Source organism: Brassica napus, chromosome C3 (assembly GCF_020379485.1).
Source record: "Brassica napus cultivar Da-Ae chromosome C3, Da-Ae, whole genome shotgun sequence".
NCBI lineage: Eukaryota > Viridiplantae > Streptophyta > Magnoliopsida > Brassicales > Brassicaceae > Brassica > Brassica napus.
Window position 1 is genome coordinate 3,604,733 of NC_063446.1, and position 13,060 is coordinate 3,617,792.

Below are 13,060 nucleotides of genomic sequence, written 5' to 3' on the forward strand. Positions count from 1 at the left end.
AATCCAGGCCTACCTTGGATTTTTCTCTAAGTCTGAATCTTGCTTACATTATGTCCAAAAGATTGGTAAACCAAAGATTAGACTGTTGGACTTTTTTAAAATCAACGCAGAATAGATGGAAGCTGAAAGTGTATATATTTGCAGAGGTTCATGCCAGTGATCAAGTAACACATCAATGAGGGTTTAAGCTGAATACTTAATTTATCTTATATAACACACGCGTAAATGTATATAGATGTGATATATAAGCAAACACACATTATCCAAAACAAACAAGACATACAGACACGATGGACCTGAGAACAAGACAAAATGAGCATTGTCTTTACAACAACACTTGGACAGGTTTGGTGAAGTTATAGTTAATTGGTTTTCTTCGTAAGCATCGAAATCAGGTTTCTTTTACCCAAAATAAACAAGAAAAGAAAAAGGAGAAGTCGATATTGTAAAACATATCTCTCTCTCTCTATTCTTGCTGCTTCCTCGGTTTCATCGTCAACTGCATTTCATCTGTCTCAACAATGGCGTCATTGTCTGTACCTTACGCCAAGATCTCTGCCCCAAACCGTCGGGTTGGATCTATTCCTGGAAGAACCCGATGGCAGCCGCAACTCAATGGCGTCTCCTTTCCTTCCGATGTATCTCAGGTTTCCTCTGCTTCTCTTCTCTATCTTGTAATTAAAAAGTGTGAGACTTTCTTTACGAAAAGATTAGCCTGTTTCGGGGAGTTATCTGATTAGGTAATCATGATCTGTTTAGTGTTAGAATAAGTTTCGATTACTGCACTTGTTGTGACACTCATAGTTTAACAATGGAACTCACTTTGCATGTACAGTCTTCCATCTTCAATCTATATATATATTACAGTGATGATAAAGTTGTATCTATGTTTCATTCCTCTGGTACAGAATCAATCTACAATCTGGAGGTTGCGTGCGACAACCAACGAGGTATAAAGCTTTCTTGTATTTTACCAACAAGGTTCAATACAGTTAAGTAGTAACTCTACTACTATGTAACATTCTTACTCTTCTCTTTTTTTTCCTTCCAAGGTTGTCTCTAACTCTACCCCAGTGACTAACGGTGGGTGCTTGAACGGGAACGTGAAGAGCAATGTTCCTGAATCCGCTAAACTCTCTAACTTTATGGCTAAAGTTTCAGGTCTTCTTAAGTAAGTTGAATCCCAAGAGTCCTTACCAGTCCTTTAGTTTAGTTCCTCTCTAATCAAACATTGAACCGTTTGTTTTTGCCTTGTTAAGGCTTGTGGATTCAAGAGATATAGTGGAACTTGAACTTAAGCAGCTCGACTGTGAGATTGTTATTCGAAAGAAGGAAGCTTTACAGCAGCAACCTACACCACCACCAGCTCCAGTTTATCACTCCATGCCTCCTCCAATGGCAGGCCTTCAAATGGCTCCATCTCAACCAGTTGCTCCTCCTCCTTTTTCTCCTAGTCCCTCCTCAGCCCCTGAAACAGCAAAACCAGTAACCCCACCTTCCTCTTCACATCCTCCACTCAAGAGTCCTATGGCTGGTACTTTCTACAGATCTCCTGGTCCTGGTGAACCTCCTTTTGTCAAGGTAAAAGAGGATGCGTAAAACAAAACCTAACAACTCTTTGCTTCAATAAACTATCGAGTATGAGTGAGTACTTTTTTGAACTTTGTAGGTTGGAGATAAGGTGCAGAAGGGTCAAGTTGTTTGCATTATTGAAGCTATGAAACTCATGAATGAGATTGAGGTCTGATATTCTTTACACGATTACTGAAGTTATGAACTTTCAGAGTATTTAATTTTGTGAAAACTGTGTGTTGAAAACAGGCTGAGAAATCAGGAACCATCACTGAACTACTAGCTGAAGATGGAAAACCGGTTAGCGTTGACACGGTACCGAATCTATCTCTATCCTCGCCGGTTTATCCCGGTTTGCTTATTAGAATTAGTCTTACAGAGTGTTAACTTGTGGTTTACTATTACAACAAACTTTGCAGCCTCTGTTTACCATCGTGCCTTGAAGCGTCATTTTAGCTGGTTCAGAACATCTTCAAGTCTTGGTTTAGCTAATACCGACGTGCTGAAAATCATTAAAGTAATTGTTTCGGTCATATTGGTTTGGTTTGTTCGTTTTTTTGTTTTTCCTCACCTTTTGTATGAATCACGTGACGTATTAATATTGCATGTTTTTAAGATAATTTCGACCAAACAATTCAGTTTACAGTGTGCGCTGTACTATCTCCCCTGGTTTGATTTGAAATGTCTTGCTCGGATGATATAACTGTAGAGAAAATATTAGATTCATAACGCAACCAGTGCAACAAAAAGGCATTCTTATCCAACAAAATTTAATCAACAGTTCTGAAAATGTGCTACTTACCAACAAATTAATCATTTAAAGTGATTACCATGCAAAGATCACAAAAGACAATACAATAGCAACTAGTAACTAGTAACAAAAGAAGTGGTTGAAAGATATTCGATTTCAGACCTAAGAAATTGAGATTCCAGACGATATTCGAAGGTTAGAGTCTGCTCCTCCGCTGACTACGCTGTCTCCTTTCCACCAGTCAGCACATAAAACCTTACAAAACCAACATGTTTGCACTCTTTGAGTAACAACAAAATAAAACGAAAAGGAAGAGTAGAAGATAGAAGATAGAAGATAAGAGCGTGTGCTTGCTTTACCTTATCCTTGTGTGTTTCGATAATTGACAACGGCCACTGCAAATAGAGGAAGAATATTAGTTTCAAAGCAAGAAAACTGCGGGTGGGTTATAACGGAAAAGAGAGCGTGTGTGTGTAATTACAGCGGTTCTGAGATCCCAGAGCATGATTTTGCCATCATATGAAGCTGAGAGCAAGTGAAACCAAGAGCTTGTGTGCCATTTACAGGCAGATATCCATGATGAATGTGAAGCAAACTGAAACACGGGAGCGGATGTTCCTACACAATGCAAAGAGTCAATAGTGTGATAAACTCGGTGTATGGTTGGTTATATATATTTTGAGTTTTTGACTCTACGTGTGTTCTTATGGATCCACTCACCAGGCTTACGAGGATCCCATACTCTAAGGATTGGATCTGAACCACCCGCAGCTACAAGTGCAGAACCTTCACCACCAACATCAACGGTGTTGAGAGCTTTTCCAGAGTACTACAATTTGACAGAAAAAAACTGGCTTCAAAATTCGACGGAAACAACTTAAAAGCACAAACAAATTCAGCTTAAGGGGGTCTGGTGTGCGCCTGAATTCATGAGAAAGCAAAGGAAGTGTGAGAAGGCATACCAAGTTCAATGAATCTTTCCCTGTCTCAACATCCCATCTCCGTACGGAATGGTCCCATGAACAGGAATAAATAACATCATGCTCTGGCCAAACAACTGATGAGACACATTGTGTGTGTCCAACAAGTGTAGTCTCCGCCTCTCCCTGTAAGAAAGTCAATATCGAAATTGCAATTAGACACTTAAACTGAGAAAACACAACTGTTGAAGAGTACACCTGTCTCTTCATCTTGATCTGAAGCACATACAACGTGTTTCAAAAGAGTGTGCATATATTGAGGGTACCTCTAACTGAGGTTCCTCGGCCTGATTATTCCCTTTTCTTTTCTTCCCTGGTACTGACAACTCTGAAGTAGACTCATTGGTGTCCCACACATTGATCGTGCAATCCCATGAACCCGAGCAAACCTGAGTTACATTATACAGTAGGTGAGCGCGATGGAATACACTGTAGTTTCACTTGCAACACACAAGCCAAGCGCAAGGGAAAACATCAAACCTTGCTTCCGTATTTCTGAGCTGCAACACTTGCCACTGACGCCTTGTGCCCACACAATATCTTGTAAGCCCCAACTCTTGTAGTAGAGTCACCAGATTCAGCTGGATCAACCTTTATACAGAAAGGGATGACTTTAGTTAACCGGAACATTTACCTTTGATTATATATTATTATCAATGTTTACCTTAAACAATCTCAATGTCCGATCTTTGGAGGCAGTTGCTACGGTAACACCTTCTGCACCTGGATGGGAAAATCAACACGAAAAGATAAAATAGAAAATGTAAGGAAGTGATATAGACGAGGGGAAAGGTGAAATCCTTCTTGATTAATATTATTTGCCAGTGAAGAACATGCATAGTATATATATCTCGTGCAATGTTCAAACCTTCGGAGTTAGCAAAAGCAATAGACGAGATTGCCCCAGTGTGGCCTTCTAAAATGTGCGTACACGATCCAGGAGAGCTCCATATCCTTATCAGAAAAAAAAACTTAAGAATTTAATATTCTTGCAAATGTAGGTAGCAATAAAAAAAAGAAAGAAAGAAGATAGGCAGATGCAAACATGATAATATGATTTACTAAATTGTTCAAATGATTACCTTCCTAAACCATCATAGCAGCCGGTTAAAACGAACCTGCAAATGACATCAACGAGACCAGGACAACAAACAAAAGACCATCCTTTAAAATCATAGCAATCACTGGATGATACTAGTTTGTTAAATTATAAGAAAATCCACAAAAGGAACAGGTGAAGTATAATCAAAATTCACAGTAACAATGATATGGCAGTCGTGTACATTAACTATTTCCACAATGGTATGATGCTCCAATATGGCATCAACTAGCAGGTGGTGACATAAACTATATAGACTAAGATCTAATGACATTACTGGTTATAAAGGAGAAAACTGTAGAACACGTAGCAATTGAAGTAGACATAAAAAGAAAGAAAATTACCTGGGGGAAGAACCATCAACCGCACTGACCCAGTCATCATGCAATGAAGGTTTCTCCTCCTTACGTGGTGCCACAGCCCTTATGTACTCAATTTCAAGTGTCCTTTCCTGCAAAGAACCAATGGTTTAAAAAGACTATCAACGCCAATTTGATGTGCCACACGAAATGAAAAGCTGCTGTGTTTAGTGAGTGATTATGATTAAAAACATTACCGCTGAGATTCCCTTGGCGTTAAGAAACTGTTCAAGCGACATTCGAATAAGCTCCCCATCGATCAGGAAGTCAAATGGCTCAGGCTTTTCTGTTCATCCAATTATACATAAGTATAAGCAAGCAATCTAATGGATGTAACCTCTAATTCATAAGTATAAGCAAGCAATCGAAACTAAAGAGAGAAGTCTACCGAGAGTGAGAAGAGAGTTGACGATGGAAGAAAGGCCTAGACGAGTGACACTGGAAGGGATAACGACGGAGGTGACCGGAACTTTGAACGGATAGTCAAGCTTCGTCAAGAACTTCACGTGAATTACTTTGGATGCATCTTCTCCTTCGCCATTCATTTTCGCCTCTAAATTCTCCAATAGCCGATTACAGAGCAAGAAGGAAGGAAGACGCAGAGATAGATTAGGGTTCTGAGTCGAGAAGAAGGGTTTAACGAAATGGCTTCAATTACGAAACTAACCTCCGATACTTTGGATCTTGGAGGTGGGCTCTGCGTAGGCCCAAAGAGGTAATGCAAAAAAAAAAAAGTAGAAATGTGTCGAAATAATATTGGTTCGCGACGGAATCCCAATAATCCCATCCCACCACTTTCAAAATTACATCTTCGTACCGGATCCGGTTTAAATAATAACCGGAAAACATAAAACAAATTATAGCCATTTATATGTTTTATAATAAAAAAAATTGAAGTCTTGATCACAATTTTTTTGATGTTGGACTTTTAATAGTTTTAGTTATTTAAAATCATTTAAAAAAATTCAAATTATAACATAAATGATGGAGAGTACACAAATTGGTATTAAATATTTATTATTAAAATTATTAATTATCATATATATATATATATACTATAATTATATATAGTAATTCCGTAGATTTTATTTTTAAAAAATTGAATAATATTGCTTGTACATGATTAATTAATTTTATGATTAATTTAATAAAAACTATAATATATATTTAGTGGACCAATATATTTCTCTAGAGATTTTAAGAAGTATTGTAGCGATGACACGTGTCATAGTTAAAATGTTGTAATGTTTCTTTTTAATATATGGAATATATGAAATTTATTACTTATTGTACTTTTCAAATTTGATAAGTGATAATTTTTTTCTATAATTCATTAAACATAATAGGAATCACAAAGACCATAAATGATAGTATAATCTATTTAGAATATTCTATAATTTATTACTTATTGTACTTTTCAAATTTGATAAGTAATAAACTTTTCCATAATTCATTAAGCATAACTTCTTTAAGCATAAATTAAGAACCATATATAAAAGCGTCTTTCTTACTAACTTTCTTTTCTTTTTCTAACTCTCAGTATAACAGAATGAATAACTTTATGAAGTTATTCGCAATGTTCTTGTTCATCCAAACCCAAATAGCGTTGTCTCAACAAAATCTTATACAACAACTCTGCCAAAAAACCCGTTATGAACCCCTATGCGTCGCTACTCTCAATCTTGATCCTAGAAGCAAAACCTCAGATCTCCAAGGTAAGATCACAAATCATTGTGACATAACAACTTGATTAATAATAATATTTTTCTGTAAACACACTTATATATATGTTTTATTTTGATTTACTTCATGCATTAGGGCTTGCGTCGATCTCTATCGATGCGACAACAAAGAAAACGAACGAGACGTTAACTTATCTCATCTCCGCTTTAGAGCGAACTGGAGGAAATCGCACAGCTTTTGAGGAGTACGGAACTTGCGTTGATCAGGATTACGGTGCATCTATTGATAGGTATTTGCCGGCGGCTTTGGCAAATCAAAAGGCTAAAAAGTACTCTTCTGCGATAGCTAACTTGCAAGACGTTATGGGGGCGTCTGGTGATTGTGAGAACCAGTTCGCCGGAAGTTGTCCATTACCGGTGAGCCAACGTAACAAAGTCGTTCATGATATTGCCGATATGACTACTGACATCATCAAAACATTTGTCTAGTAGATAATGTATTGAAAATTAAGAAAAAAAATCCAGTAAAAGCGAATAAGATTATGCAGTTTCCATTTTTCTTCACCATAGATAATTAAACGTTTTTTTTAAGTGACAAAAAAAATATTCTAAAGAAAAAATATTTGGAAAGCTAAACCGCTGAGTTAAAAAAAAACTAAACACACGTGGTCATGCAAAAATGCAACCATGAAACATATTTCATTAGAATACCGAGAGAAAGTTTATTTGTGAACTGCACTTCCGTTCAAAGATTAGTAAGAATTTTTACATAGGTTTGGAATATCCAAAACTAATTAAAAAAATGCTAGGAAAATCGACTAATTCATACGTCAACAAACCCCAGCGATTCCGTGCAAATATATATATCAACACTTAATTAATTCAAATTCAATACACGAACTAACGAAATACATTTTTTACATACATTGATTAGTCATATGTAACATAACATGACATGTCAGTTACAATTTGCTTATCTGTCCATGAAAAGATCATACGTGGTTTTTACATTTAAAATAATTAATTAATCAATAAAAAGCTTTCTTTTAAAATTGGTTAAAAAAAGAAATCGAACCCAGGTTGAAGCAACTACACATCCTTCACTCTACCACTGTGCCAAATCGAATACATAAATTAATTGGTGGGCAAGTTGGGTAATTCCTACGTTGTCAACAACGGCTGGGCTTTATTGACGTAGGAACTAGTCGATTCCCCTCGATTAGGGTATTCGTTTATGCCTTTGCCCCACACTGTCTGCTCAGCTACCGAAGAACTTGTGCATTCAGGATTTAGCATTTAAGGACTCAGTCGAGGCGAGGGGGCGGAGAGATTCGAATCACAGCAAAAACAATGACGACAGTTGTTCCCACCTCTGAAGAAGATTCTTCGCTCGCGATCGTCCGTTTCACTTCCCAGCTTGCCTGGGCCGATGCGGGCCCTGAGGTATAGAGTCTCGTCTCTGGATCATAAACATGCGCAAAACGGTTGAATACTTTGATTCTTAGTGAACAGTCCCATGCAATATACATTGGATATTAGAATCGCTAGATTATGAGGAATTATATGTTTTCAATTGGAGAATTTGGCGGCGATTCTTGATTTTGATGCATATGTGTATTGAGAAACTTTTTTGTTCTAAGTACTGTGACTAATTGACTACATCAATCTCACTTGATCTGCTTTTATTAGAGTGGAACTGTTTAATTTACGATTGTGTTCATTTGCTTAGGCTGCAGAGCCTCAAGTTACAAGGCTATGCAGGGAGGCAGAAGAGTCTATAGTAGCAGGAAGGTGGCTGGATTTGGCGACGTTGATGGTAACTTCAGCTGACTTGGTTTCATCCAAGATCTCTGACAAGGGTCAGTCTTTAATCATTCTAGCATAGCATATGCTCATTTTTGTCTTTTACAGTCCTTTTTGGCTATAATTGGATGTTGTTTGCGTCTTATCAGATCTTGAGTGCACCTACACCACAATTTGCAGCCTTGTCAAGAATGTGAACAGCCCTGAGGAAGTTCTTGAAATGGTGAAAGTGATCGCTTCTAAGGTTGTTCAACAGCCGAATGACAAAGCTTCATTGCGTTTGAAAATGTATGATCGTGTGAATCTTTGAGCATTGCACTTGTTGGATTCTATAAGCATATGCCATATTTTTTCATTTATGTATTACCCGTTTCTGATCTGTTGTTTTGTCTTTGTACAGTCTCTTCAATCTATATAACCTGCTGGACCACCCAAATGCTCGTTTCCAAGTATACATGAAAGCTCTGGAACTAGCTGTAAGCGGGAAGGTTACTGAGTCTATAGTGCCTTCCTTTAAGAAGGTTGACAGCTTCTTGAAAGAGTGGAATATTGAAATCAAAGATCAGAGGGAACTATTTCTTGCCATTGCTAATGTGCTTAGAGAAAATAAAAGGTACAGTCTGCAACAAGTTTTTTTTTTTACTTTACCCATTGCCCAGTGGATGTTCTCTCTCATTTAGGTGTACCAATATGGCCTCATGGTTTTGTGTTCTATCAATATTCCAGTTTGGCGAAAGAATCGCTTCAGTTTGTGACAAGATACTTGGCGACTTTCTCAAATGAGGATGCCCATGTCCTGAGTGAAGCCAAAGACGAAGCTGTACGAGCAGCTATTGATTTTATCAAGGCTCCCAGTATTTTTCAGGTATCATAATTCAGAAAGCATCAGCTGATTCAAATGTGTAAAAATTCTTGCTTCTGACTTGTTATGTCATTGGAAGTTTTAACTACAGCTTTTTTTCTTCTTCTTTACGAAGTGCAGTGTGATTTATTAGACATGCCAGCCGTCGCACAACTGGAGAAGGATCCTAACAGTGCACTAGTTTACCAGCTACTTAAGATCTTTATTACTCAGAGGCTGGACGCATACATGGAATTCCAGAATGCAAATTCAGGATTTCTGCAAACCTATGGTAAGTTTCTTATCAGTTTTATTATATATTCTTAGTGAGCTCTTGAGTTGCACAGCGTAATAATGCTTAGATGGTGTTTGCAGGGCTTGTCGAGGAAGACTGTGTAGCGAAGATGAGATTGTTGTCACTGGTGGACTTGGCATCAGATGAATCTGGCAAAATACCATATGCCTCTATCAAGAACATTCTACAGGTAAAGCCTTTTTGCTTGAACAAGACATAAAACGTTGATAAACCTTTTTTCGTTGCTTCTCTGAACCATAGAATCTATTTTGGTTGGGCACAGGTAAATGACGAGGAGGTTGAGTTGTGGGTGGTTAAGGCAATATCTGCGAAACTGGTTGATTGCAAGATGGATCAGATGAACCAATTTGTAATCATCAGGCAAGTTTTATACGCTTATCTTTCGGTTTATATAAAGTAGTCGAGAACATTCTAATAGTGCTTTCGCATTTCAGTCGCTATGTGGAGTGTGAATTTGGACAAACGCAATGGCAATCTCTTAGAACAAAGCTTGCAGCTTGGCGGGTAATTACAAGACTTAGCAATTTTAGAACACAGCTACATTGAGAATGCTTGTGTAATAATAATAGCATACTGTCGTCAACCCTAGATATCGTCAACGATGGCGAATATGCCGATGGATATCGTCAACGATGTATTCCTCCGTCTCCCCGCTTCTACGCTGGTACGATGTCGCGTCCTCTCGAAGCCTTGGTTCACTCTTATAGACAATTCTGACTTCCTAGCGTCGCATCTCAAGCGCACGCTCGAAACCGAAGAGCACCTCATGATCCTGCTGCAATCTCATCGCCTTCTACGTACCGTGTACCTCGACGGACCGGATAAACTCTCAGACGTCGACCATCCTTTGCAAACCGGTAATTTCACGAAGGTTTTCGGTTCGGTTAACGGTATGATCGGTTTAACGAACTCTCCCGTCGTCTTAGCGCTTTTTAATCCGTCAACCCGGACAATCCACCGGTTACCGATTGAGCCTATTGATTTCTCGGAACGTTCCATCACACTCGAGTATGTGTTTTACGGATTAGGTTATGATTCGATGAGCGACGATTACAAAGTTGTGAGGATGGTTCAGTCTAAGCATAAAGACTATGAAGGTTATCCTCTCCAAATGAAAGGTTATCCTGTCGAAACCAAAGTTTTCAGCTTAAAGAGTAATTCGTGGAAGAGAATCCATCTTTGTTTTGAGGTTCAGATTCCTTTCATGTTCTTCTATTACCATGTGCTGTATCGTCGTGGGAATGGTGTTCTTGCTAGCAATAGTCTTCACTGGGTCTTGCCTGGAAACCCTCTCGCCCTCACCAAGATAATGAGATTTGATCTTGCCACTGATGATCTTAGTGTCCTCAGTGGCCCACTGGAGCTTTGCCATGAAGTTATGAATTTAGGTGTGTTAGACGGCTGCCTTTGTTTGATTTGTCACGACTACCACAACATCAGGAATGGCCATGTGGATGTTTGGATTTTGAGGGAATACGGAGGATCTTGGAGTAAATTCATTACTGTGCCGAAACCAGAGACTGTGGTGTCGTTTAAGTTTGTGAGACCTTTGATATATTCCAAGGACAGGAGCAAGATTCTCCTGGAGATAAACAGTGGGAAGCTCATGTGGTTTGATTTGGTGGATAAGAGTTTTGAAACGCTTGAAATAAAGGGTTGTAAGGGTCCACGTAACGCGGAGATCCTCGTGAGTAGCCTTGTTTTGGGATGTAAAAGTGTTTCTGGCAGAGCTCCAGAGAAGAGAATGTTGCAAAAGGGTAACAAAAGTTGGTTTGCTCATCTTTGTAGCCTTGTTTTGGGGTGTAGAGGTGATCCTCGAGAAAAGGAAATAATGGTGAAGGGTAGCAAAAGGTGGTATGCTCATCTTTTTAAAGTGCTTTCTTATTCGATTTTGCTTCCCCTGATAATGTACTTAGATACGGACGGATGAGACGATAAGTCAAAACTGAGTATTGGGTGTCTTCTTTCTTTGAGGTTTTAGGTTTGCAAATGGTAAAATGTATCAACTTGCTTAAACATCTTATGTTACAATCTCAGGGGAGGTGGTTTTCTGTCCAAGGGATTCAAGCTCAAGTTCTGAGCAAAGCATGGGAACTTTGAAGCCCAAACCTTCGTCAAGGTAACTGTAATAAATCTAATGCTCATGAAATGTTTCCCTCAAGCTGGTATTCTTCTTTCACTTTTCACTTTTCGATGTGAGATTCCATTCTTAACCTGCTTACAATTATTGTAGCCTTTTTATCCATAGTGACGTTAATCGTTGAAATAAATATTAATCGTAGTAACTGCACATGTTTTATTTCAGAAGCTTACATTGACATTTGAAAATTATAAAAGAATTTGGGCCAAATTACTGACACCGTAAATTTTCATCACGGCAAAGTCATTGTCTTCTTGACTGGAGTGTTAGAAAGTGGAACTTGAGTCAACAAACATCATTGGATAACGTTGACAGTTTAGAGAAAACGAGTTTGATCCGTGTAGGTGCGTCGGGTACGTATTCTGCTGAGCGAGTAGGGTTACCTGTAAAATTAGCGGATGAAGCTGAAAAACCTGCAACGTAAATAAATCATATTTACCCTTTAATTTACCTTGTGTATTCATTATAAGCTATTTCTGAGAAGAATTAAGGTTGAAAAATACCGTGGAGGGATGGATTTGGATTTGCAGTCAAAGTATCAATCTCATGACTTGTTTTTTTCTCCGGACCTGTAGATCAGCTTACCATGTCGTCACAGATGTTGCAATATTGTGTTTTATGGTTGAAGTCTGCTGGGGACCAATGCTTGCCGCATTCAGCGTTACACTTGAACATAGTGATGACAGGCTTGCTGCCTGCGAGGCTTTCGGTATGCCGTTCATGTTACAGCAGTTATTTCCTCTTAATACTCAATACAAGTACTAAGTCCAATCTCCTCAGAGATTCCCAATTACAACTCAACAATTAGCCCAACTTTACAAATGACTCAACTCCACACTTTATACTACGAGACTACACTCCACTGATCTGATCGTAACGGCCATAACAGATTCTGTTATAACTGCATCTTCTTATCTTGATAAGCAGATCACTCTTCTCACTGATCTCATTACTCCTTTTCCTCCTTTTATTGTAAATTCTCCAACTCCTATCAGGGTATGCATACGCAAAGAGATGCATTTGTCAATTCCATGGCCAAGTTCACAAACCTCTATTGCGCAGGAGAGATATGAAACAAAAGAATGTTGATGCTGTTAAAGTGAGTTTTTTCTTATGGAAATCGTTGTTCATAATCAAAGCAGTTGTTCTCTGTTTAAAGTTGCTAACATCTTGCTTTCAAAGAAGACACACAAAGATAAAACGTATTTCTACGGCATATCCAAAAATAAAATTAAAAGAAAAAAATAATAATATGAGAGCAGAGGTCGAACTCGTTACCAAAAGTCTTGTTGTTATAGAAGCCAAACCACTAAGCTAATGTGACTTTACAAAGTCTCGGCGCCCCTTATATTATATAAAGCTGTGGCGCCTAAAGCAACTGCTTTAGGTGCTTTACCCCAGGGCCGGCACTGGTTACAGCTAAGAAGTCTAACTCAACATTTAGTATACTGAAGAAGTTGAAGGGTCAAGCAGATGATATGGAGGTGCAAGTAATTAGCATCAGCAGTGCAGAGGTA

At 38.4% G+C, this 13,060-nt stretch overlaps 4 protein-coding genes across 6 annotated transcripts; 3 read left to right on the forward strand and 1 right to left on the reverse strand.

Annotated features, from left to right (window-relative positions):
* Positions 1-215: 215 nt before the first annotated feature.
* On the forward strand, positions 216-2,215 carry LOC106432607 (biotin carboxyl carrier protein of acetyl-CoA carboxylase 2, chloroplastic-like). The gene is made up of 7 exons (XM_013873454.3): positions 216-647; positions 909-950; positions 1,053-1,171; positions 1,260-1,581; positions 1,670-1,741; positions 1,822-1,887; positions 1,992-2,215. Exons 1-7 carry the CDS (start codon positions 522-524, stop codon positions 2,013-2,015), a joined length of 771 nt encoding a protein of 256 aa, XP_013728908.1. The 5' UTR covers positions 216-521; the 3' UTR covers positions 2,016-2,215.
* A 61-nt stretch (positions 2,216-2,276) lies between these two features.
* LOC106432596 (ribosome biogenesis protein WDR12 homolog) lies at positions 2,277-5,404 on the reverse strand. The gene is made up of 13 exons (XM_013873445.3): positions 5,150-5,404; positions 4,959-5,047; positions 4,747-4,853; positions 4,386-4,421; positions 4,172-4,257; positions 3,968-4,026; positions 3,784-3,894; positions 3,570-3,692; positions 3,286-3,429; positions 3,044-3,152; positions 2,805-2,941; positions 2,683-2,718; positions 2,277-2,578 (listed from the first exon to the last, which is right to left on the reverse strand). Exons 1-13 carry the CDS (start codon positions 5,304-5,306, stop codon positions 2,486-2,488), a joined length of 1,287 nt encoding a protein of 428 aa, XP_013728899.1. The 5' UTR covers positions 5,307-5,404; the 3' UTR covers positions 2,277-2,485.
* Positions 5,405-6,113: 709 nt separating this feature from the next.
* LOC106443134 (pectinesterase inhibitor-like) lies at positions 6,114-7,002 on the forward strand. The gene is made up of 2 exons (XM_013884729.3): positions 6,114-6,476; positions 6,580-7,002. The coding sequence occupies exons 1-2, from the start codon at positions 6,311-6,313 to the stop codon at positions 6,930-6,932; spliced, it is 519 nt and encodes a 172-aa protein (XP_013740183.1). The 5' UTR covers positions 6,114-6,310; the 3' UTR covers positions 6,933-7,002.
* A 605-nt stretch (positions 7,003-7,607) lies between these two features.
* On the forward strand, positions 7,608-12,637 carry LOC106432581 (F-box protein At4g22390-like). Of its 3 annotated transcripts, XM_022698672.2 has the most exons (12): positions 7,608-7,886; positions 8,173-8,302; positions 8,396-8,534; positions 8,647-8,859; positions 8,973-9,111; positions 9,229-9,379; positions 9,463-9,572; positions 9,666-9,763; positions 9,838-9,907; positions 9,993-11,254; positions 11,441-11,522; positions 12,119-12,637. In XM_022698672.2, exons 1-11 carry the CDS (start codon positions 7,794-7,796, stop codon positions 11,481-11,483), a joined length of 2,448 nt encoding a protein of 815 aa, XP_022554393.1. In that variant the 5' UTR covers positions 7,608-7,793; the 3' UTR covers positions 11,484-11,522; positions 12,119-12,637. The 3 variants fall into 3 exon arrangements, with proteins under 3 accessions (XP_022554393.1, XP_013728885.1, XP_048607923.1); XM_013873431.3 differs by lacking the exon at positions 12,119-12,637 and having other exon boundaries at positions 7,609-7,886; positions 11,441-11,688; XM_048751966.1 differs by lacking the exons at positions 7,608-7,886; positions 8,173-8,302; positions 8,396-8,534; positions 8,647-8,859; positions 12,119-12,637 and having other exon boundaries at positions 9,224-9,379; positions 11,441-11,688.
* The last annotated feature ends 423 nt before the right edge of the window (positions 12,638-13,060 follow it).

Coding starts and splice junctions, on each gene's coding strand:
- LOC106432607 (XM_013873454.3), top strand. CDS start 522: ATGGCGTCATTGTCTGTACCTTACGCCAAGATCTCTGCCCCAAACCGT. Junction 1,172..1,259: donor AAAGTTTCAGGTCTTCTTAA/GTAAGTTGAATC, acceptor TGCCTTGTTAAG/GCTTGTGGATTCAAGAGATA. Junction 1,742..1,821: donor AACTCATGAATGAGATTGAG/GTCTGATATTCT, acceptor TGTTGAAAACAG/GCTGAGAAATCAGGAACCAT.
- LOC106443134 (XM_013884729.3), top strand. CDS start 6,311: ATGAATAACTTTATGAAGTTATTCGCAATGTTCTTGTTCATCCAAACC. Junction 6,477..6,579: donor CAAAACCTCAGATCTCCAAG/GTAAGATCACAA, acceptor TTCATGCATTAG/GGCTTGCGTCGATCTCTATC.
- LOC106432581 (XM_022698672.2), top strand. CDS start 7,794: ATGACGACAGTTGTTCCCACCTCTGAAGAAGATTCTTCGCTCGCGATC. Junction 8,303..8,395: donor ATCCAAGATCTCTGACAAGG/GTCAGTCTTTAA, acceptor GCGTCTTATCAG/ATCTTGAGTGCACCTACACC. Junction 11,255..11,440: donor ATGGTGAAGGGTAGCAAAAG/GTGGTATGCTCA, acceptor TTACAATCTCAG/GGGAGGTGGTTTTCTGTCCA.
- LOC106432596 (XM_013873445.3), bottom strand. CDS start 5,306: ATGAATGGCGAAGGAGAAGATGCATCCAAAGTAATTCACGTGAAGTTC. Junction 4,854..4,958: donor ACGCCAAGGGAATCTCAGCG/GTAATGTTTTTA, acceptor GGTTCTTTGCAG/GAAAGGACACTTGAAATTGA. Junction 3,153..3,285: donor GGAAAGATTCATTGAACTTG/GTATGCCTTCTC, acceptor GTCAAATTGTAG/TACTCTGGAAAAGCTCTCAA.